Source organism: Crotalus tigris, unplaced genomic scaffold, assembly GCF_016545835.1.
Source record: "Crotalus tigris isolate CLP2741 ecotype Arizona unplaced genomic scaffold, ASM1654583v1 scf7180000024367.1024689, whole genome shotgun sequence".
Lineage (NCBI taxonomy): Eukaryota > Metazoa > Chordata > Lepidosauria > Squamata > Viperidae > Crotalus > Crotalus tigris.
The window spans coordinates 978580-1003665 of record NW_024100536.1 but is presented as its reverse complement, the minus strand read 5'-3'; the positions used below and the strand labels follow the sequence as shown (position 1 = coordinate 1003665).

The window sequence follows — 25086 nt, the reverse complement described above, 5'->3', positions numbered from 1 at the left end:
CTGCGTTGTTTGGCGACCCCCGTGAAATGGTCGTTCGACCCCAAATGGGGTCCCGACCCACAGGTTGAGAACCACTGGTCTACAGCCTCTAAACTATGCACTACTCACTAATTCTCAGGATCAAATCTCTCTTAAAGGACCAACACTTTTTTTCCCCTTAGGGATGATTTACAAATACATGAAAATAGCTTTTTTTTTAATAGATTATCCTAAATAGCAAATTTTACTTCATTGTGTTCATTGCCACAACCCACCTCATTGAAAAATACTATTTGCAAAACATTTCAAAAAGCCAGAATCTAAATTTGGTAAGGTTCAGGAGGAGGAGGAAGATGAACCCGTTACCCACCAAATCATCGTCTTGATTTTCTGCATGAATTTTCAAAGAGGAAAATGAAGGATCCAATGAGAATCAAGCAATCCGACCTCAAGCTGCCTCTCACCCACTTTGGACACAAGATCCAAGTGGCTGATGAAAGAGAGAGAGAGAGAGAGAGAGAGAGAGAGAGAGAGAAGAAGAAGAAGAAGAAGAAGAAGAAGAAGAAGAAGGAGAAGGAGAAGGAGAAGGAGAAGGAGAAGGAGAAGGAGAAGAAGAAGAAGAAGAAGAAGAAGAAGAAGAAGAAGAAGAAGAAGGAGAAGGAGAAGGAGAAGGAGAAGGAGAAGGAGAAGGAGAAGGAGAAGGAGGAGGAGAAGAGAGAGGAGAGGAGAGAGAAGGAGAAGAAGAAGAAGGAGAGGAGAGGAGGAGGAGGAGGAGGAGAAGAGAAGAAGAAGAAGAAGAAGAAGAAGAAGAAGAAGAAGAAGAGATGGGAGAGGAGAGGAGAGGAGAGGAGAAGGAAGAGAAGAAGAAGAGAAGAGAAGAGGAAGGAGGATGGGGAAGGAGGAAGAAGAAAGGAAGGAAGGAAGGGAAGGAAGGAAGGGAAGGAAGGAGATGGAGAAGAAGATGGAAGAAGATGGAGGAGGAGCAAAGGAAGGGAGGAAGGAAGGAAGGAGATGGAAGAAGATGCAGGAGGAGGAAAGGACGGGAGAAAAAAAGGAAAGGAAGGAAAGAAGAAAAGAAAGAAAGAGAGGGGGAGGAAGGAAGGAGGGAGGAAAGAAGGAAGGAAGGAGAGGAGAAGAAGATGGAAGAAGATGGAGGAGGAGCAAAGGAAGGGAGGAAGGAAGGAAGGAGATGGAAGAAGATGCAGGAGGAGGAAAGGACGGGAGAAAAAAAGGAAAGGAAGGAAAGAAGAAAAGAAAGAAAGAGAGGGGGAGGAAGGAAGGGAGGGAGGAAAGAAGGAAGGAAGGAGAGGGAGAAGAAGATGGAAGAAGATGGAGGAGGAGCAAAGGAAGGGAGGAAGGAAGGAAGGAGATGGAAGAAGATGGAGGAGGAGGAAAGGAAGGGAAGAAGGAAAGGGAAGGGAGGAAAGAAGAAAAGAGAGAGGGGAAGGAAGGAAGGAAGGAAGGAGATGGAAGAAGATGGAGGAGGAGGAAAGGAAGGGAGGGAGGAAGGAAAGGGAAGGGAAGGAAGGAAGGAAGAAAAGAAAGAGAGAGGGGGATGAAGGAAGGAAGGAAGGAAGGAAGGAAGGAAGGAAGGAAGGAAGGAAGGAAGGAAGGAAGGAAGGAAGGAAGGAAGGAAGGAAGGTTGGTTATGCTGGTCAACTTTGAAAAAACAGTAGAGGAAGAGAAAGGATAAGAGGGACGGATGAGACCCAAAGTCTTATGGGAGCAGCTGGTTAATTATTTATTTATCTATCTATTCATCGGTTGATCAACTCAATAGAACCTAAATTATTAAAAAAAAAAAAAACAGGCTGAGATGGGGAGTTTTTGCCCGGACAGTTCCCAGCACTCAACTCGCTACTAAACCTTCCAACTTTATTTTCTTTCTTTCGCTAACCTTCCCCCCACCCACCCACCCACCCACACACACACCCACACCGCCCCCCCCGCAGCCCCAACCGACAAATTTAAGAAACATTGCGAAGAGGGAAGGAATCTCCTCCGTTCGTTGCGCTTCGAAAAGGAAGCCCCGCTTTCCTTTCTTCCAGCTCAGTTGGGGGGGTTCTGCCTTGGAAAAGATCCCCGTGGAATTTTGACGATTTCCAAAGACTTTGGAGGGGGGGGGGAGAGAGAACACCCGGGCAGAGAAGAGTTAAAAGGGCCCTTTCCTCCTCCTTCCACCCCCCCCTTTCCCCAATCCCTTCTAGTACAAAAGACAGAGTGTACAGAAAGATTAAGAGTTTTGCTTTTACAATGAGGGACACAAAGGAGGGGGGGCGTGTCCCCTGAGAATTGAGTGTGAAAGGGGAAGAGGAGGAGGAGGTGGTGTGGGGGGGGGTCCGGCAGGAGGGATGCCCATTCTTGGGAGAGTGCAATCAGGGGGTCCCTGGCTCCCCACCAAAGAGAGAGAGATTGGGGGTCTCCTCCCCTGCAGGAATGTCTCGGAGGAAACAGCGCAATCCTCAGCAGCTCATCGCTCCTTGCCAAGGGTTCCCGGCCTCTGAGAACGGTGGGTGTCCAAAGGGGGGGGGGGCCGAGGGAAGAGGAAGGATTTAGGGTGGGGTGGGATAAAGACGGGGAAGCTTCCCCCCCCACTCCGGGGACGTTAAGGCAGGTGCGAGCGAATAATGGTGCGCGGGGGGGGGGAGAAAACTTGGAAAGTTTTGCGCGTTTGCTTCCCTCGGCTCCCCACCCTTAGCAAAAAAAAAAGCTAAACCGAAAGGATCCTTCTTGGGAAATTTAGTTTGCTGACTTGCGCAAACTTTGCTTAAGATTGCTAGAATTCTTTCTTGTTTGCTGATGGGGCTCAAGACTGGGAAGTTTTAGGCAGATGCGTTAAAATGCCTTCCCCTAATCCATGGCTACACCTCTGGCGTGCGCCAATTTTTGTTTCCTTGTCTATTATTATTTTAATTCGGCCTCCTACATCAACGCACCCCAAAATTTGTGGAGGCTACCCACGATCGCCTTTGGAGGCGGTTAAGGCTCATTCAGAAGCCCAAGTCATGCAGTTGGGGTGTGTAATGTTTGTGACACCCTCCTTCGTGTGGGAGGGAGGTCTTTTCGTGGACATGTGGAGCTTTCTCTGGGAAAGCTTTAGAGTTTAGATCAGTGGTTCTCAACCTGTGGGTCGGGACCCCATTTGGGGTCAAACGACCATTTCACGGGGGTCACCAAACAACGCAGTCCGCCATTTTTTTCCCTTTTCCCTAGCTGTCCTACTCCCTCTTATTGGTGGCCACACCCACTTGGGGGTCACCACAACATGGGGAACTGTTTTATGGGGTCACGGCATTAGAAAGGTTGAGAACCACTGGTTTAGACAGTGGGTGTCTTTGGAGATTCTCAATTCTCCAAGTCATGGTTGTCCCTAAGATGCTTTTTCTGAACGGCAACTGGACTTTCTCAGTTTTTTTTTGTTTGAAAACGTTTCGTTTCTCATCCAAGAAGCTTCTTCGGTTTTCAAACAAAAAACCCCAGAAAGTCTAATTGCCTTTTGAAAAAAAAAAACCACCTTTGGGTCAGAGAGCGGATGGGTAACATTTTCATAAAATGACCAGAACTGCAAGGACAGCTGTGCACATGCACATCTGGCAAGGATGGGGGTAGAACTGGAAAAGGAGAAACAGCTTGGAGTCTAAGGTCATCAAATGGATTGGCAGTCAAACCCTTTTAGAGTTCCTAGTTCAAGATACAAAATTCCTTTTATTCCTCACCGTTCGGAAGCATCTCTTCTGTTAGTATCCATTTGCCCAAATGTACATACCTGCTAATAGATCCCAGAGATCAAAATTTCAGGTGGCTCAAGGAAGTGAGCCAAACTGCATTAAGATGAAAAACGGAAAGCTGGCAGTCGGGAAAGGACCAAAGACAGCCACTGTATGACCCAATGTAGGGAGAGTTAATCCTAATCCCACAGTTTTCCGCAGCTTTATTTCCTTTTACTCCCTCAAAATTATGGAACTAGCGACTACAACCTTAACATGCAAACTAAGATTACCAAATCATGCAATATCCCAAATCCCACTTCAGCCCCCAGCTTGGTGACTGCCAAGTGGTAAACAAGACATAGTTTGTAGAGTTGTAGGTCTGAAAAATATTGGTCAGCAAGGCTGGTGTCTGGCAACTACAGCTGTAGACAGGCAGTTCACGTAATACTGTTGCCCATCTACTTACATCCATATTTTGTTGACATCCTGAGTGCAGTCTACTTATCTCAGTAAGCCAAAGTACACTTTTTCCAAGTAAATACCAGCTCCTAGCCTTTCCAAGCCACACACAAAAACACTGATCCCTTAACAGAATAAGAGTTAGAAGGGACTTTGGAAATAGTAGTAGTAGTAGTAGTAGTAGTAGTAGTAATAATAATAATAATAAAGTTGGAAGGGACCTTGGAGGTCATCTAGTCCAACCCCATGCTCAGGCAGGAAACCCTATACCATTTCGGACAAATGGCTGTCCAGTCTCTTCTTAAAAACTTCCAGTGTTGGAGCATTCACCGCTTCTGGAGGCAGGTTGTTCCATTGGTTAATTGTTCTAACTGTCAGGAAGTTTCTCCTTAGTTCTAGGTTGCTTCTCTCCTTGATTAGTTTCCACCCGTTGCTTCTTGTCCTGCCTTCAGGCGCTTCGGAGAATAGCTTGACTCCCTCTTCTTTGTGGCAGCCCTGAGATATTGGAACACTGCTATCATGACCCCCCTCGTCCTTCTCTTCATTAAACTAGACATACCCAATTCCAGCAACCGTTCCTTATATGTTTTAACCTCCAGTCCCCTAATCATCTTTGTTGCTCTTCTCTGTACTCTTTCTAGATCTTCTAGATCTTCAAGTCCAACCACCTGCTCAAGCGGGAGACGCTATAACATTTCAGGCAAATGGTTGTCCAATCTCTTCTTAAAAACCTCCACTGATGGAGCGCCCACAACTTCTGGAGGCAAATCATTCCACTGATTAATTGTTCTCAGGAAGTTTCTCCTTATTTCTAAGGTTGCTTCTCTCCTTGATTAGTTTCCATCCGTTGCTTCTCGTCTTGCCCTCTGGTGCTTTGGAGAATAATTAAACCCCCTCTTCTTTGTGGCAGCCTCTCAAATACTGGAACGCTGCTATCACGTCACCCCTGTTTCTTCTTTACAAGTCCTCCATAAATTCCTCCATTGCACAGTCTATCCTGCAGGCCTTGTGTTGTTGTTGTTTCTTCCACATCACTGGTCCAAAGCTCTCTTGCGTTCCCAAGAGCCAATGAAGATGATCAGCCCCATATGCATTCTGTCACACTCCCTCACCCCCATATTTTTGCCACACACTGCCTCTTTTCTCTTGCTTCCCCAGCTATTTGTGCTGTTGCTAAGTAACTCACCAAGTGCAAGATAGTTTCTCTTGTGTTAAGTTAGATCTTTCTTTCCCCCCCCCCCTTAGTTTTTTTTTTTTAATTTTCTCCCTCCTGCCCACCCCCACCACCCCCCCTTGCAGCTTTTGCGGGTGACAATTGCACTGGATTGTCTCCGGTCCAGCTTCCTCCCCACCCCACCCCAGACAAAGAGAGGAAAACAAGAGAGGGTAGAACACAAGCAAATTGCAATTTGTTCCTCTCAGCCAAAAAAACACAACTTTGAGCTGCAAAATAAAAATTGCACAGAGAGCTCCTAGGATCTGCATGAGGCCCTTGCAATTTCCAAAGCAGCCCCAGAAGCCTTTGGAAGTTTAATTTTTAATTTAAGTGGGGGAATGATTACATGTGCAAACTCTATTTAATCAATTTTGTGCAATTTGGATAGAAAAAAAGATTAGATTAGGGAGAGTTTTGTTCTAAACCCGCTCAGATTTCTGGGGGTGGGGAAAGTAATAATTGCCCCCGATAGAGATTAAGGTTCTGATTTTGGGGTCAAGGGTTTGTTTGAAGTCCAAAGAAGATCACGTTGGGGACAGTTAATTTAAATGGAGAGAAATTGGATCATAAGTAAATAAGGAGAATTTTTCCAAGACAAGGAGGTTTACTGCACAGAAAGATTCATTAGCAAGCTTCATCCAGTGCTATCTTGGTTTAGTGGGTTCAGACCGTGTTTTAAGCCAGCTTGGGGCCTGCTTAGCTTTGGTTGAGTGGATCTGGAGAATCCAGCCAATGGTGGCTTATTCTATGAAGGATTATTAAACCAGCTTTGCAAAAGAAGTCAACTTGTCCATCAACTGACCTTTAGTTGATTTCCATCTTGTCCAAAGTATCCTGTTTGAGAAAAGACATTCCTCTGTAAAGCTCATCAAAACCCATTTTATGCCCACACAGAGTACCAAGCTGTTCAATTTGTACAACTTTCTCCACGGTTGTGATGCTTAGGAAAGAGTTTGTTTAACGACTTGCCAAGATTGATTCTTGCACAAGAATCTGTAGAGGTAGTCCTCAACTTACGACCACAATTGAGCCCAAAATTTCTGTTGTTAAGTGAGACATTTGTCAAGTGGGTTTTGCCCCATTGTTCTTGCCACACTTGTGAAGTGAGTCCCTGCAATTGTTAAGTTAGTAACAGAGTTGTTGAGTCACAGCTGGCTTCCCAATTGTCTTTGCTTGTCGGAAGGTCGCAACTGTCATAAATGTGAGTCAGTTGTCAAGTGTCTGAATTTTAATCACGTGATCAGTGAACTCCAGTGTGGACAAGGAAAACATTACCGTGTTGTAAATCCTCGTAGGAAAAGGTAGCAATTGTTTTCCCAGGAGTTTTGGAATTTTCTAGAAAACCTGCATCTGCATTTGACTGTAGCACTAAGATCTGCAGCACTTGTGTCATTGTGCACAATATTTATGGAATCCATGCTCAGGCATTTCTTGATAGTATTCTAAGAGAGGAAATAAGGTTCCATTTGGAAATATGAGTCCTGGAGCATCATTTATTGGTCTCACTGTAATACAGTGGTTCTCAACCTTTTTAATGCCACGACCCCCAACCGGTCGTAGGTCGAGGACTACTCAACTGGTCGTAAGTCAAGGACTACTCAACTGGTGCAGCACCGTTTGCAGAATGGGACTTTTGGCGGGCTCAGCAGGGCAGAGACAGCCTGGACAATTCCTATTGGCTTTTGAAAGCCAATAGAATTAGACTCTATTCAAGAAAGTCTATTCTATTGGCTTTGAAAAGCCAATAGAATAAAAGGGAGTAGCACAGCTAAGGAAAAGGGGGAAAAAATGGCGGACTGCGTTGTTTGGCGACCCCCGTGAAATGGTCATTTGACCCCAAATGGGGTCCCGACCCACAGGTGGAGAACCACTGCTGTAATAGTAAACATATATTCATCATTTCCTTGGAGATATGAGGCATCTTCCTTTTACTGCTTGTAAAAACAGAGAAAGTGAAATAATCATAGTTTTCTTCAGAACCATCATGAACATCTAAAACTTTGCCTTGCCACAAACCTAGCATAGTAAATGTGAAGTCTTCTTCTTTGACACAACATTCATCCTCAACTGGCCATAAGAAGGGGGATGTTTAATTCTAAAAAGAATTTGTGACTGATGAATCCCCATTGGCTGCAACGGTCATAAGTGTGAAAAACGGTCATAAGTCAATTTTTTTCAGTGCTGAGGTAATTTCAGGTGGTCACTAAATGAACTGTTGTAAGTCGAGGAGTATCTGTATACAGATACAGTTTGTCACTGTTTTCTTCCTGGATTGTATTCCCTACTTTCTTAGCCTGCAGCTCAAAGATTTCCTGGTGGTCTCTTGTCCAAGATTTCTAATTAAGTCCAGGATTGAGCAGGGGAAGGGCTGCATTCTTCTCTCCCACCCTACAATACCCTGTTGCCATCCAGGCAGCTTCCCTGGAAGTGGGAAGCAGCAGATGAGAAGAGGAAAAGCCTTGGCTTTAAAAAAAAAAAAAGGCAATTGGACCTCCTTGATTTTTTTCCTGAAGACGATTCACTTCTCATCCCAGAAGCTTCTTCAGTTCTAACTCACCGGTGGGGAATGGGAGGATTTATACAATTGTATACATTTATACAACTAATAATAATAATAAATAATAATAATAATAGTAATAGTAATAATAGTAATAATAATAATAGTAAAGTTGGAAGGGACCTTGGAGGTCATCTAGTCCAACTCCCTGCTCAGGCAGGAAACCCTACACCATTTTGGACAAATGGCTGTCCAGTCTCTTCTTAAAAACTTCCAGTGTTGGAGCATTTACCGCTTCTAGAGGCAGGTTGTTCCACTGGTTAATTGTTCTCACTGTCAGGAAGTTTCTCCTTAGTTCTAGGTTGCTTTTCTCCTTGCTTAGTTTCCACCCGTTGCTTCTTGTCCTGCCTTCAGGTGTCCTGGAAAATAGCTTGACTCCCTCTTCTTTGGGGCAGCCCCTGAGATATTGGAAGACTGCTATCATGTCCTCCCTCGTCCTTCTCTTCATTAAACGGGCTGATTGCAAAGTGTGTATATATCTTCCCGTTCCCCAACAATGAGCTAGAACTGAAAAAGCTTCCTGCTCTTAACAAAAAACTAAATCAATAAAGTCTCCAGTTGCCATTTGAAGAAAAGCACCTCTGGGACATTGAGAAAGTGGGGTGTCTGGGCCCATAGATGGAATGGATGGCGTTGGGCTGGCCAAAGGTGTAGGGTCAGCAGGCGCCTTCTAGCGGTCATCTGGATTTATGCAGCGGGAAGACCCGGGAAGCCAGGAGCAGCCTCCACACAGCTTCCTGCTCCTTCTTCTCTTCTAGCACCAGCCAGTTCTCTCTCTCTCTTCCTCTTCTTCCTCTTCCTCTTTCTCCTCCTCCTCCTCCTCCTCCTCCTCCATCCTCCTCACCATCGTTCCCTCCAACCTCCTCCTCCTTTTCCTTCTCCTCCTCCTGCTATCCATTGCACCCTTCATCGTCATCCTCTTCCTCCTCTTCCTTTCTCTTCCCGCCTCCTCCTCTGCTTCCTCTTCCTTCTCCTCCTTCTCTCCATCGCTCCCTCTATCCTCTTCCTTCTCCTCGCCATCATTCCCTCCAGCCTCCACCTCCTCCTCCTTTCCATTTCTCCCTCTATCCATCTTCTTCCTCCTCCACCATCCTCCTCGCCATCGTTCCCTCCAACCTCCTCCTCTTCCTCCTTTTCCTTCTCCTCCTCCTGCTATCCATCACTCCCTTCATCCTCTTCCTTCTCTTCTTCCTTTCTCCTCCAGCCTCCTCTTCCTGCTCCTGCCCCTCCTGCCCCTCACTCCCTCCCTCCTCTTCCTCTTCCTTTGCCTCCTTCAACCTCCTCCTCTTTCTTCTCCTCCTCCTGATATCCATCGCTCCCTTCATCCTCTTCCTCCTCCTCCTCCTCTTCTGCTCCTCCTCCTGTCCATCCCTCCCTCCCTCCCTCCTTTTTCTCTGCCTTCTTCAGCCTCCTCCTGCTCTTCCTCCTCCTCCTCCTCCTCCCGGTGCGCTCCGGAGCCGTGGCGCACGGGGGCGCCCCGCGCTGGCTGGCTGGCTGGCTCCTGGTGGCGACGCCGGCGACAGCCGCCCTCCAGACACCAGAGGTCCCTGCTGCAGAGCCGTGGGGGGAGCCGCGCACGCCCGCCGATCTTTCCCGCCGCCGCCTCCTCCTCCTCTTCCTCCGGGAGCGGCCGAGATGAGCAGTCCCCGAGGGCGCGGGGAGCCGGCGGAGGGCGCGGGCGCAGCGGCGGCCGGCGCTAGCATGGCAGAGCCCGCAGGTGGGGAGGCGGGGGGGCTGCGGCGGGGAGAGAAAGAGGGAGGGAGGGAAGGGGGCGATGGATGGGGGTCCCCAGCACCCCCTTACCCTTTCTTTCCCCAGCAGGCCAGGTCCTTCTCCCCGCTCTCCATCTCCCTTCCAGTCGCGGCCGGGTCGTTCGCCTCTGCGGGGTCTTTTCCATTGTCTTCCCCCTCCCCAAAGCACGCGATCCGTCCCCACCCTCGGGGGGGGGAGGGGGAAGGGGGAGGCAGCAATATGGTGGACGGCTCTGAGACCCCCTTGGCGTTCCCCCTCCCTCCCCGCCTGCCTCGGTTTAGGATGCGCCAAGAAGATCTGCAAGGTGTGTGTGCGCGCTCAGCCGGGTTTAAAAACCCGCAAACAACATTCGCGGGGGGGGGGGCGATCTAGACCAGATCCTGGTTCCCTAAGATTGCAAAGCCGTGGTTGAGTCTGTCGGATGCTTCTCTTCTTACATCCTTTGCCGGTCCTGCTAACTTCTTTCCCCTGCTTTTTGGAAAGATTAACCATGAGGTCTAGAAACTTGGTTCCGGTCGGCCTGATCTTTGAATGTTAGTAAAGGCAGACCCACCATTTTGCTGTGCTGGCGGTTCCTCTCTCTCTCTCTCTCTCTCTCTCTCTCTCTCTCTCCCTCTCCCTCTCCCTCTCTCTCTCCCCTCCCTCCCAAACTTGGCTCAAGGAGTCCTGATTGAAGATGGCAGTCCTTGAGGATCACCCAAATGTCTAGAAAGGAAGATCTAAAAAGCCCAGGGCCAGAACTAGAGAGGTGTTAGATTACACTTCCCAAACTCCCCCGCTACCATGAGTGCTAGTGGGCTGGGGTTTCTGGGAATGGGTGCTGGTTATATCTGGAGGGCCACCAGTTTAAGGAAGCTGGAAAACCAGTCGACTTCATGCATTAGAATTGTGGGGTCATCTGGTCCAGTGTTTTTCAACCTTGGCAGCTTTAAGATGTGTGGACTTCAATTCCCAGGATTCCCCAGGCAGTCACGGCTGGCTGGAAAATCCTGGGAGCTGAAGTTCAGACATCTTAAAGAGTAGCCAAGGTTGAGGAAACACTGTCATGTAAGATTCCAGATTTTATTGACAAACATGTTAAACTTTGCTAGCTAGGGAATTCTGGGAATTGAAGTTCACACATCTTAAAAAGAGTAGCCAGGGTTGAGAAACCCTGTCATACGAGATTCTAGATTTTATTGAAAAACGGGTGTCTAGGCCAGTGGTTCTCAACCTGTGGGTCGGGACCCCATTTGGGGTCGAACGACCATTTCACGGGGGTCGCCAAACAACGCAGTCCGCCATTTTTTTTCTCCTTTTCCTTAGCTGTGCTACTCCCTTTTATTCTATTGGCTTTTGAAAGCCAATAGAATAGACTCTCTTGAATAGAGTCCAATTCTATTGGCTTTCAAAAGCCAATAGGAATTGTCCAGGCTGTCTCTGCCCTGCTGAGCTCGCCAAAAGTCCCATTCTGCAAACGGTGCTGCACCAGTTGAGTAGTCCTCGATTTACGACCGGTTGAGTAGTCCTCGACTTAACGACCGGTTGAGGTCGCGGCATTAAAAAGATTGAGAACCACCGTTCTAGATTTTATTGAAAAACATGTGTATAGGCTTTCCTGGCTGCGGAATTCTGGGAGCTGAAGTCCATATATCTTAAAGATGTCAGGGTTGAGAAACATTGATTCTAGTCCAATTATTACTCAGAACAAGAATCTGCTAAACTATCTTCAATAAAGCCAGGCCATCGGATCCTTGTCCGAGGCACTCCACTGCCCATAATCCTACTTTTAGGCTCCCAGTGTAGTGGCAGGCTGGTCTATCACTTAACAGTCAATCTTCTTTCTTGACTTTAAACACTCTGATCCTGCTTGCACTTTTGTGGCCAAAGAGGTCTTGAAGTTGGGGGAACAGCCTTTGAACAGCAAGACCAGAAACAATGGATGGAAACTAATCAAGGAGAGAAGCAACCTGGAATTAAGGAGAAACTTCTTAACAGTGAGGACAATTAACCAGTGGAACAGCTTGCCACTAGAAGTTGTAGGTGTTTCATCCCTGGAGGTTTTTAAGAAGAGACTGGACAACCACTTGCTTGAAATGGTATAGGGTTGAACTAGAAGACCTCCAAGGTCCCTTCCAGCTCTATTCTATTCTGATTCTGATCCTTGTAGATGGCCTTTATATATATATATCATTTGCAAGCTAGATCTGGCCTAGATCTTTGCACTGACCTTCACAAGGCCGGGTTTCCCGATCTGCAAGGAGGAGATCTCTGAATCTTCTCTAGTTTCGCCATCTCCCTTTCAAACGTACAGTGGCCAGAGCTGGACACAACCCAGATACAATCTAAGCAATGCCGAGTATCTTTTTAACTGCTGCATCACATTACAGCTGTTGGATGTATTGTTTGTCAGAAGGGCCTCTGGCAGACGTAAATTTTCCATCTGCACCTCTCGGTGTTTATGGATTGTGGTATGCCAGGTGAAGGTGGTGGCCATGCCAGCCCACACAGCTTGTTCTCCTTGAGAGTTGTTGCCAATTTTCCCCAACCTGGTTGCTCTCCGCATGCATGGTTTTATCCCCGTGGTTAAACATTTGGGGAATTATAAGTAGTCCTCGGCTTAATGACCACGATTGGGAGCAGAATTTTCATTGCCAAGCATTGCTACGTGAGTTAGTCCCCATTTTAGGACCTTTGTTGCCACGGTTGTTAAGCGAATTGCTGCAGCCGTTAAGGGAACCACACACATATCCAGCTTCCCCTCTATTGACTTTGCGTGTCGGAAAGTTTGCAAATGGGGATGACATGACTCTGGGATGCGCCGACCGTCGTAAATACATGCCAGTTGCCAAGCGGCCAGATTTTGACCGTGCGGCCATGGGGGTGGTGTGATGGTCGTAAGTGTGAGCACCGGTCAGAAATCACATTTTTCATTGCCATTGTAACTTTGAATGGTCACGAAAGCAATAGTTGAATGTCGAGGACTACTGTAGACATCCCGCTGGCGGGAAAACTGAACTTTAGTGCAGGGTCCCCAACCTGCCGGCCACGGCCCACCACTGGTCCATAGCCTGTTTGCAACCGGGCCGGGTGAGAGGCTGGCTGATGCACTCGCATGTGTGGCGCACACAGCCCCACTCGTGTGTCACGGATGCTCACGGCCCCATTCGCACAAGTGTCGCGGGCACTCAGGGCCTGACTCGTATGAGCATCACAGGCAGTCACTGCCCTATTCACCTGAGCATCGGGGGGGGGGTTTGGCGCCTCATTTATGCAAGCATGACGGGCGCTCGGGGCTCCACTCGCGGGAGCCTTGGGCTTGCAGCCCCAGTCATGTGAGCGTTTGGGGCCTCACTCATACGAGCGTCACGGGGGCTCTCGGTCTCACTTGTGTGAGCAGCACCTGCCCCTCCCACAAAAACACCCCCCTCTTTCCCCCCTTCTGGTCCGCTAAACATTAGAGGATCTCTGCTTTGAATTTGCAGCCAATCTGATTTAAGATTATATATACACTATATTATCATGCAGAGGTTGGGAGTCTGCTAACCTGGACCAGTAGCCTTTTAAATATATTAAATATATTTTAAATATATGAAAGGGTGTGAAGAAGGTTTAGAAGGCAGTAAAGGTAGTCCTCGACGTACGACCATAACTGAGCCCAAAATTTCTGTTGTTAAGTGAGACATTTGTTAAGTGAGCTTTGCCCCCTTGCTTGCCAGAATTGTTAAGTGAATCACTACAGGGGTTAAATTAATAACACCGTCGTTAAGTGAATCAGGCTTCTCTTTTGACTTTGCTTGTCGGAAGAGGATCACATGACACTGCAACCGTCATAAATCTGAGTCATTTGCCAAGTGGCTGAATTTGGGTCACGTGACCATGGGGATTCTGAAATGGCGTGAAAACAAGTCGTAACTCACTTTTTTTCAGGGCCATTGTTACTATGAATGGTCACTAAATGAACTGTTTAAACGACTACCTGTATTTTAAATATTAAGCAAAAATTGAGGGCATAAGTTCAAACTGACAGTAGAGAAGTTCAAACACAATGTTAGAAAGTATTACTTCACAGAAAGAATAGTGGAAATCTGGAACCAATTAGTGGGTCAATTCTCAGTAACTGAGTTTAAACATGTTTGGGATAAACATAAACAGAAATGAAAAAAATAAAATAAATAAATTTAAAAGAAACCAAAAAACCTCAAAGGGCAGACACAATGGACTACAGGTAGTCCTCAACTTACAACAGTTCATTTAGTGACCATTCAAAGTTACAACGGCACTGAAAAATGTGATGGATAATCATTTGAGACCTTTTGACAAGCAAAGTCAATGGGGAAGCCAGTTTCACTTAACAACCGTGTTACCAATTTAACAACTGCAGTGATTCCCTTAACAACTGTGGCAAGGAAAGTCGTCAAATGGCGCAAAACTCACTTCACAAATGTCTCACTCAACAACAGGAAATTTTGAGTTCAGTTGTGGTTATAAGTTTTTCTACCGTCAGTTTTTTATGTTTCTTTCTTTATTTATTTATTTTTTACAGATCTGGATTTAACTCTGTCCCCTTCTTCTCTTTTCTTTCTTCTATCTTCCCAGGAGACCCTGGGGATGACTCCAGCCCCTTCTCCTGCCCTTCGTGCCACACCACCTTCAAGGAACCCTCCGAGTTATCCGCTCACACCGGTACCTGCTTCTCAGAGCGAACCCCGAGTTCGGCCGGTCCTTCAACTACTCCCGCCGCTGGCCAGGAGCACTCTAGCGTCTGCTCCTCATCCTCCTCTTCCATTGAGGTCCACCCCGAAAGTTCTCCAAGCATGGACGTGGAGCCTGGACCTTTGTTGACTGAGCCAAGCCAAGAATCTGCCTCTTCCCGGCCCCCTCCACCACCACCCCCAACCCTGCCTCCCTCCACCACTCTCCCAACTGGGCACCTCAACATCCCTCTCATCCTGGAAGAGTTGCGTGTTCTGCAGCAACGCCAGCTCCATCAGATGCAGATGACGGAGCAGATCTGCCGCCAGGTGTTGCTCTTGAGTTCGTGGGGGCAGGTTGGGACTCCGGCCCCCACCACGGAATCAGCTCCGGTGGCGTCTGTCCCCCCCAAGCCTCCCTTGCCCGTCTTTTCCATCAAGACCGAGCCCGGGAGGAGCCAAGTGTCTGCCTCTCCAGATGTGCCCAAGCCGGCATTCTTCCATCTCTACCACCCGTTCCCTGGTGGCACCAGGGTACCCAAGGCTGAGCAGCTCCTGGCTCCAGCCTTCCCTACAGCCACAGGCGTCTTGGCAGCCCAGTGCTTAGGGACTGCCCGGAGTCTGGAGCAGGCCACATCTCCTGGACTCTTGCGACAGAAGAACGGAGGAGGAGGAGGAGGAGGAGGAGAATCCAACTTGGAAGGCGAGAAACCAAGCGGACGCCACAAATGCCGTTTCTGTGGGAAGATCTTCGGCAGTGACAGCGCCCTCCAGATCCACCTGCGCTCCCACACCGGCGAGCGTCCCTACAAGTGTAACATCTGTGGGAACCGTTTCACCACCCGAGGCAACCTCAAGGTCCATTTCCATCGCCACCGAGAGAAGTACCCCCATGTCCAGATGAACCCTCACCCGGTCCCGGAGCATCTGGACTATGTCCTGACCACTTCGGGGCTTCCTTACGGCATGTCCGTGCCGCCTGAGAAAGCTGAGTCCGGAGAGGAACATGGGGCCCTTCCTGTGGCCGAGCGCAAGGCCCTGAGCGCCACTGAGAGTTTGACCCTGCTATCTGGCACGGCCCCTTCAGCTGCAGCTCAAGCCTTGCCTAGTTTCAACAAGCTGGTCCTGATGAAGGCAGTGGAAGCCAAGGGGAAGGGGGACGAGAACACCCCTCCTGAATCAGAGGCAGAGGGGGGCCGTCTTCAGCTTGGGAAGCTTGTGGGGGCCTTGCCCAGCTGGGCTCTGTTGGCCAATCACTTCAAGGCAGGGCCGGCTGTGGGGCCCTTCCCCTACGTCCTAGAGGCCTCTCCCTCGGAGACCTCCAAGCTCCAGCAGCTGGTGGAGAAGATCGACCGTCAGGGATCCCCATCCTCCTCAGGAGTGGCCCTCGTGGCTCCATCCATAGCTGGCTCCTCGGCATCATCTTCTCCTCTGGCGTCTTCGGGGCCCAATCAATGTGTCATCTGCCTGAGGGTCCTCAGCTGTCCCCGAGCTCTGCAACTCCACTACGGGCAACATGGGGGTGAACGCCCCTTCAAGTGCAAGGTCTGCGGGCGAGCCTTCTCCACCAGGGGCAACTTGAGGGCTCACTTTGTGGGCCACAAAACCAGCCCATCAGCCCGAGCACAAAACTCTTGCCCCATCTGCCAGAAGAAGTTCACCAATGCCGTGAGCCTCCAACAGCACGTCCGAATGCACCTGGGTGGGCAGATCCCCAACGGAGCTCTCCTATCTGAGCCTTCGGCCCCAGAGGGGGTCCCATTGGGAGAAGGGGAGAAGTCACGAGAGCAGCCATCTGCCCCCCAGGAGGAAGAGCTGTCGGAAGAGGAGGAGGAAGAAGAGGAGCCCACCGACGAAGACTCGGTGGAAAGCATTGGAGAAAAGGCAGAGCAGGTCTCCAGCCCCGAAGGTCTGGGTCCTCCCAAAGAAGGGGAAGAAATGGGGCAGCGTGAGGGGGAAGAGGGAGGACCCGGAGGACCCTCTTCCTCCCCACTGGCGCCCCAAAGCCCTCCCTTCCCCTTGAAGGATGGGGAAGAGAAGGCGGATATGGAAGAAGAGGGTGGAGGAACTGTCCCGGTGGAAGAAGAACCAGAGAAGGATAAGGGAGAAGGTGGAGAAGGTCCATCTGACAAACAGCAGCATCAGGGCAGCCAAGCCAAAGAGGAACCAGTGCTGATCTGTGGGATTTGCAAACAGCCCTTCACCGATAGGGCAGCCTTGCGCAAACATGCAATGACTGCCCATCCCCAGGTAAGAAATCAAGGTGGTGGGATAGGGCAGGGGTCCCCAACCTCCAGTCCGTGGATCAGTACTGGGCTGCAGCATGTCAGCAACCGGTCCGCACAAACAAGCAAAGCCCCATCCGTGAGATGCAGGCAGCATACAAAACCACGTGCCCTCTAGTCCTCGGAAAAACCTCTCTCCACAAAACTGGTCCCTGGTGCCCCAAAGGGGATAGGGGACATTTGGCTTCCTCTGCCCCCTTGTGGTCTTGGGTAGGAAAGTATCTTCCCTCATGTGCTCTCTCTCGACCTCTAGAGGTAACCTTGGGGTAGGCAAGGCTACATCTTTCCTAGGGATGTTCTCCAGATGTTGTGGTGCCACAACTCTCCCATGATCTGCAGTTCAGCAGGATGAGGCCTTCATAACCTTTGTGTTGGTTGTCGCTGTAGGCCAACCTTCCCTAGGCTGGTGCTCTGTAGTCCCCCACCACCCTCAGTGCAATGGGGCCTTTCTAAGAGCGTGCCTGCAGCTAACCCACCTTGGACCTTCAGCAAAGTGGTCCTGTGGGTGGAAACAGAATTGGTTGGCCTCTTGATGGGAGACTAGGAGGGAATCCAGATCTGTAGACTGGGAAGTCAAAAAATAGAATAGACTACTTCCATGCTCTTCCCGAGTAAACCCCGTATTTGCCCTACTACACCATCTTGTGCCATTTCTGATTATGGAGAAACATTTAATTATCCTATGCTGCAACCTATGCTGCAACTTCCTAGGTTCTTTGCTGGCATGTGCTTAAACTGTACCCCACCTTGAAATAATCCCCAGAAATCCCAAATATTTTGCTAAACCAGCGTTTCTCAACGTTCGTGTGACGGCAACCGCCGTCACACGAACGTGCTGCGCATGCGCAGCACCGCCCCCATGCGCAGCGCGCATGCGCAGCACCGCCCCCATGCGCAGCGCCGCCCCGAGGGGGGGAAATGGCGGATCGCATTGTTTGGCGACTCCCGTAAAATGGTCGATCGACCCCAAATGGGGTCGCGACCCATAGGTTGAGAACCGCTGTGCTAAACTGTACAGATAGTCCTTGATTCACGACCACAATTGAGCCCAAAATTTCTGTTGCTAAACAAGACAATTGTTAAGTGAAATCCTGCAGTTAGTTACTAACCCAGTTACGGCCGTTCTTGCCACAGTTGTTAAGTGAAATCCTGCAGTTAGTTACTAACCCAGTTACTAACCCAGTATAGTTAGTAACACCATGAGTAAATTAGTAACACAATTGCTAAGTGAAATCTGGCTTCCCCGTTGATTTTGCGTGTCAGAAGGTCGCAAAAGGTGATCACATGACCTGGGACACTATAACGTCATAAATATGAGCCAATTGTCAAGCATCTGAATTTTGATCACATGACCATGGGGACACAGCAATGATCCTAAGTGAAAAATAGTCATAAGTCACTTTTTTTCAGTGGCATTGTAACTTTGAACAGTCATTAAACAAATGGCTGTAAATCGACTACCAATAGGCTTATTCTGATGATCATTTGGATCTTCTTCTTGTCTTCATCATCTTTAAAAAAAACCCAGTGATGGAGCACCCACAATTTCTGGAGGCAAGCTGTTCCACTGGTTAATTGTCCTCACTGTTAGGAAGTTTCTCCTTAATTCCAGGTTGCTTCTTTCTTGGATCAGTTTCCAATCATTGTTTCTCATCCTTCCCTCTAGTGCTTTGGTGAATAATGTGACCCCCTCTTCTTTGTGGCAGCCCCTCAAGTAGTGGAATACTGCTATCATGTGGCCCCTGTTTCTTCTTTCCTTTACACTAGCCAAATCCAAGTACTGCAGCCATTCTTCATATGTTTTAGTCTCCATGCCTTTGATCATCTTAGTTACTCTTCTCTGAACTTTTTCCAAAGTCTCAACATCTTATTTGTAGTATGGTAACCAAAATTGGTTACAGCATTCCAGGTGTGGTCTTACTAGGGTTTTAAAAAGCGGTACTAATACTTCACGTGAAAGGCCAGACCTTGCTTCTCAGACTGGTGCTAAGCAAGAAACAAGCATGCTTGCCACTTCATGTTCAGTTTCTCTTTGAGTTGTTGAACAACCATGCCAGTTGTGTATTTGCCTTCCTCGTGTCTGGCTTCAGAAGAAAATTAGATAATATAACAGACTGAGAAGATATTAGGTGAATTCACCTCCTCTTATTGTTTCCGATCAGCAAGCTTGCCCAGCATCCCACCCAAGCATGATTGGAGTGAATAATGCTGGTAATTGTAGAGAAGCAAGGATTATCCCATTCTGCCAAATGTTTATAGAGATTCTCAATCATCCAGATCATGGTTGTCCCAAAGGTGCTTTTTCAAGAGGCAACTAGACTTTCTTGTTTTTCTTTGAAGACATTTTGCTTCTTATCGAAGAAGCTTCTTCAGTTCTGACTGGATGGTGGGGAATGGAAGGATTTATACTCCTTGCAGAGAGCTGGCCATTTGCATTCTTTTAGAGAGTCATTGAGGTCACTTGGAGGTTTATGTGTGTCCTCAGGGCCACCTGAGTGGTGCAATGGAACTGCTGAAAGAACTGAGTTGTAGACTGGAGATAGATGATGTTGTATCCTTCTCCTCTATTGAGAGAGGGCTGTTCAATTTCAAAATTGAAACGTCTTCAAAGAAAAATCCAATTGCCTCTTGAAAAGGCACCTTAAGTTATTTATGGAAAGTTGTTCCTATTTTGTATAACCATCTTTTGAAGTGCAGGCCGATGTTGAAAAATTGAAAAGTTCTGCTTCCTGTCTTGGTGAATCTGGCTGTAAGTCTTTACAGATAGTTCTTGACTTTCAACTTTAATGATTGCTCAAAGTTACAATACTATTCAAAATAGTAACTTATATCCGGTCCTTGAATTTATGACTATCACAGCAAACTCACAGTCACGTGATCATGATTTAGATGCTTCACAACCTTTTTGTGCAGGAAGTCCTCAACTTACAACAATTCGCTTAGAGACCATTCGAACTTACAATGGCATTGAAAAAAGTGAGTTATGACCATTTTTCACACTTATGACCATTTCAGCACCCTCATGGTCACATGATTTACATTCAGATGCTTGACAACTGACTCATATTAATGAGGCTTACGGCGTCCCGGGGTCATGTGATCTCCTTTGCTGATCTTGTAACAAACAAAGTCAGCGGGGAAACCAGATCCACTTAACAAATGTGGCAAAAATAATGGCAAAATGATTCACTTAACAAATTCTCACTTAACAACATAAATTTTGGGCTCAATTGTGGTCTTAAGTTGAGGACTACCTGTATATATGATAGTTCCAGTATCCTGGGGATACATGATCACCATCTGCAACCTTCCCAGCTATCTTTTGACAATAAAGGAAGCCAGATTTGCAAAAAAAGGGTTGTAAATTCAGTCACGATTCACTTAACGGCTATGTTGTTTAGCAACAGAAGGTCCAGTTCCAAATGAGGTCATAAGTTGAGGACTACCTGCATTGAAACAGTCTAGGCATATGGGAAGTGCACTTTTCTCTCTAAACGTTCCTGAATATTGTCCCTTTAGAAGAATGGACAACCTCAGGAGGCCCGGATGGACTTTACATCCCATTGTTGTTGTTGTTCAGTCACCAAATCTTGCCCAATTCTCTGCATCCCCACGGACCATAGCACACCAGTCCCTCCGTTGTCTCTTGGAGTTTGTCCAAATTCACGTTTATTGCGTTGATTGAACTATTTAACCATCTCATCCTCTGCCATCTCTTTCTCCCTTTGCCTTCCATCTTTCCCAGATATCAGGGTCTTTTCCAATGAATCCTGTCTTCTCATTTGGCGGCCAAAGTGAAGACATCCCGTGGTTCCTAAATTGGAAGAAAATATTGATACTCTTCCTTCGGCATTTGCCCCATGTCTATACCTCCCTAGTCCTTCTCCTACTTTCTTTTTCTCCAAAGGTTCATCTGGGAAGCCACGTTTGGAGCAATAACCAGATGCGGCGGAGACAGCGCCTGCCTTTGGAAGGGCCTCTGCCAGTGCTCTCTGGAGGCCAAGTCAAGCTGCAGGACTTCCTGGGACGGGACATCCCAGCCCAACTGGTGGGGGTGGGCCCCCTCTCCTTCTGGAATCAGTACACCGCCTTTGTCTCCGGGGGCCTGCCTGCCAAGCCTGCCCACAGCACAGCGGCCTCCGTTGTTTCATCTTCCTCCTCCTCTTCTTCTCCCAACGTGACCCCACAAAGCCTCTTTGGATCGAGCAACGTGCCTGGGAAAGTGGCCCCTGCAGAGGCCAAGGAGAAGCCTCCAGTGACCAACTTGCTGCTCCTTTCCCCGCCAGCAGCCCCCGTTTTGGAAACGGTCCCCGAGAATCAAGGAAAGGGGGAAAAATAACTAGCTTCTACTGGGTAAGGGGTGGTAGGGGAATTATGAAACGTTCTAGAAAGCAGTCCTGGCCAAGATGGTGAGACTGGAGTCAGCAATGGCCCTTTGCAAGCATGTCTGCCTCCATGCATTTTATCAAAATGTTTGGGAAGTGGATGATATTGGAAGCTTGAAGAATCAAACGTTCATTACTAGTAAACAGTCTCACTTTGGGTCTGTTTCATTAGATTTGGCTCCTAAGGGCCACTTCAGCAATGTCACCAGTATGTTAATTGTACCAAACTCTAGTGGAAAGTTTAACCCGGTGCATAAAAACAAACCAGGTCAGTATTTATGGGTTTTGTTATATTTTTGGTCTCAGAGGGAATCTGTGAATATCCATGACCTGGTTTCAAGTTCGGCAACTGATTTGATGGAGGGCTTCAAACCCAGTTAAGTGGTGGTATTTTGACTGATTTGGACAAACCATAGAAGGTTGGATCTTATTAATATTGGGATGGGAGACCACGAGGAGATCCTAAAGTTAGACGCTAGATTGTGAAGTCAAAATAATAATAAAAATCCTAGTGGCAAAATATTTCCAAGAAAACTACATAGCTCAGGAATTGGCCTTGATTTGAGGGAGTCTTTACCATTATGATAAAAAAAATAGTCATAGTTGGAGTGGCAAGGCCAGAAGAATTGAAAACCTGGAACCTACTTGCTCCCTATAACTATATCCCTCTCTTTTCTCTTCCAGAATGATCCATTCAAGAGGGACCAAGTGTGTGACAGCAGTTAAACCTTACATCTGACAATGCAAATGATATGGGTCCAATATAATTTTAGCAGCTTTTTAGTATTTTACTTTTAACGTAGTTTGGAGCTCCATTGGCCGAAAGGCAAGATCTTGATCCGAGGCAGGGAAGGATGGTCCCTGCCTTGTACCTTTGATTTTTTTTTTTTAAAGAAACTTCCCTCTCATGTAGAACAGGATACCAAATGGTCCCAGCCGAGAAATTTATTCCCTCAATAAAGGAAATTTGAAAGAATGACCGAGTCTGTGGGTTTCCTTTCTGACAACAGGGAAAGGAAGTCACTTTATTTGAGTTCTGATTTCCTCTGGGAAGGAGAACCAGCTTCGTGCATGATTTGAATGCATTACATATTGTGGTTCGGCAAAAGATCGTGAAAGGGAATTGGAAGATGCCCCTGTGAAAATTATTTTCTGGGTTGTCTCAAAAGGTGCTTTTTCAAAAGGCAACTGGACTGTTTTTTTCTTTGAGGAAGAAAAAGAAGACGTTTCGCTTCTCATCCAAGAAGCTTCATCGGTTCTGGCCAGATGACTGAGAATCTCCACAGATATTTTCTGGGGTTTTTTTTTTTAAGTTTAGTTTTTATAGAGAAAATATAGAAACTAACACACGTCACCCATAGAAAACATGAAGAAAATAAAAGAATGAAGAGCAAATCAGTCCCCAGGGGGTCTAGAAAATATTAAAGATATATTTTTCTGGTATTTAATTCATCAAATGATCAATTGAAGGTAACGCTTTCAATGATGCTTGCTATTAAGCTTTAAGCAAAGAGAAATAGTAAGAACTGTAGTCAAATAATTATAAAGCCAGTTTGGTCTAGTGCAGGGGTAGGCAACCTTGGCTCTTTTATGATTTGTGGACTTCAACTCCCAGAATTCCCGAGCCAGCCATGCTGGCTCAGGAATTCTGGGAGTTGAAGTCCACGAATCATAAAAGAGCCAAGGTTGCCTACCCGTGGTCTAGTGGTTAAGAACCAGGCTAGAAAAGTGTTGAGATCATGAGTTCAAATCCTGCCTTCGCTATGAAAGCCAGTTGCTCTTTCTTCTCAGCCCAACCCACCTCACAGGGTTGTTGTGGGGAAAATAGGAGGAGAAAGGAAGGGTTCTTGCTGCCTTGAGTTATTTCTAAAAGTAATAGTAAAAATACTAAAGGCAATATGCAAATAAATACGTTAACCCATAAAATTGCAAGCCATGATAGACCGAGTAGAAATTGAGAATCCATTCCTCTTTCAATAGCTTATGAAATTGAGGTGCTGTATGAACTTTGTACCTTAAAAACATAACTCACATTTTGGACGGGGTACAAATCCACGTGTTTTGTGGTATTCCAGGAAGGCTTCTTGCTTTGATGTCAAGGAGTTGCACAGCCGGTGTCCAAATGGAGTCAGAGGTGCTGACACGAACTTGTAGTTTTATATAAATAAATATATTTTACATTTATATTTACAGCAGACAAGATAGTCAGGCACATCACTACATCATGAGGTAAATCAGAGAACAACTTCCAGAGCCCACAGAAGAAAAAAGGCGGGGGAAAAAAGGGAAACTCCCCCTTTACACCCAGCAACCAATCATAATGTAGATGGCCTCAGGCAGGAGCCCGCAGTCTCCAACCAATCAACTGCAGCTGTGTGTTTTGGCCCATTCTAACTTTATTCTTCCAGCTATTAAATATTTTAACATTTGAATTATATTCAGGGTCAATTATATTCAGTGGAAATCCTTTATCGTATTCATCTCTAAAGGAAATTTGGCTTCTGATTGAAGAAATTGTTGTCACTGGCAATTAAACTGGAATGAATGCCATACAGATAGTTCTCGATTTACAATGTTTCATTTAGTGACCTTTCGAAGTTAAACGATCACTATGGAAAAAATGACTTAACTACCAGTCCTCCCACTTTTGACCATTGCAGAATGCCTATAGTCACATGATCAAAATTTGGGTGCTTGGCAATCAATATGTATTTACAATAGTTGGCAAAGTCCCAAGGTCATATGATCACCGTTTGCAACCTTCTGACAAGCAAAGTCAATAGGGGAAGCCGGATTCACTTAATGACCGTGTGATTCATTTAATGGCCAAAAGTCACTGCAGTGATTTGACAAAAAAGGTCAACTCACTTAACAAGTGCCTTACTTACTTAGCAACAAAAATCTTGGTCCTAATTGTAGTTGTAACCTGTAGAAAATAAACGTTTTTTTTACCCATTTTTGACAGCTTTTCCCAACCTGCCATCCATTCAGCTGGATTAGAAATGCAAACTTGAGCCATTACAGCTTGGGTGTATTTTGGTGATTCATAAGTCTAATGAAGCAACTCACGGATTGTGTGAATGCTGGCCTTGAACACACTGCTCTGGAGAAACAGCCCATCTGATTGTCACTAAAGGAGGAGGAAGAGGAGGGGAAACAGTCATTTTATATGACTGCTGCCTTTTTTACTGGATCTTCGGGAAGCAAGCTTGTGAATGTGTGTTGCTGTGTATTATCAGTTCAAATCAATCCAGTTAATCCGCTGTGGGTTGAAAGCTTCAGTGAAGCTAATGGAGGTACAAGTAGTCTTTGACTTAACACCCATTCATTTAGTGACCATTCAAAGTTACAAGAGGGAAAAAACTGGTTTATGACCGATTTTCATGCTTAACGACCATTGCAGCATCCCCATGGTCATGCGATCAAACCTGGGATCCTTGGCAAAGAATGGTAGATGCAGGCAGTCCTCGACTTACAACACCTCATTTAGTGACCATTTAAAGTTACAACAGTGCTGAAAAAAGTGAATTATGATTGTTTTTCACACTTGGGACCATTCCAGCACTCTCCCCCCCCCCAGTCAGATGATCAAATTCAGCCACTTGACAACTGAGATGTATTTAGGACTGTTGTAGGCTTCTGGAGTCCTGTGATCACCATTTGTAATCTTCCCAGCCAATTTCTGGCAAGCAAACTCAATGGGGGAAGGCAGAATTGCTTATTGACTATATGATGCACTTAACCATTACAGTGATTCACTTAACAACTGTGGCATAAAACTCGTAAAACGGGGCAAAAACTCACTTAACAACTGCTTTGCTTAGCAATGGAAATTTTGGGGTCAGTTGTGATTCTTAAGTCGAAGACTATGGTACCTGTACATCAAACTGGCTCTCCGTAATATACCAAAACAGTGAACATATGTCCTTAATTATAAAGGACAGCCCTTTATTTCAGAAAACTGTCCTTTAGATTTATTTATTTTTTCAAAAAGTCAGGTCCTTTATTTGGATCATTTAACTTTTACCATACAAATTGTACCAGTCAAAGCACAGATTGCAGAAGTCCTT

The 25086-nt window shown here is 46.8% G+C and overlaps 1 protein-coding gene across 1 annotated transcript; it reads left to right on the top strand.

The window, feature by feature from the left end:
* Nucleotides 1–2340: 2340 nt before the first annotated feature.
* SALL2 (spalt like transcription factor 2) lies at nucleotides 2341–21992 on the top strand. Its single transcript, XM_039327763.1, has 5 exons — nucleotides 2341–2488; nucleotides 9360–9638; nucleotides 14252–16596; nucleotides 20539–20984; nucleotides 21701–21992. Exons 1-4 carry the CDS (start codon nucleotides 2416–2418, stop codon nucleotides 20968–20970), a joined length of 3129 nt encoding a protein of 1042 aa, XP_039183697.1. The 5' UTR covers nucleotides 2341–2415; the 3' UTR covers nucleotides 20971–20984; nucleotides 21701–21992.
* The last annotated feature ends 3094 nt before the right edge of the window (nucleotides 21993–25086 follow it).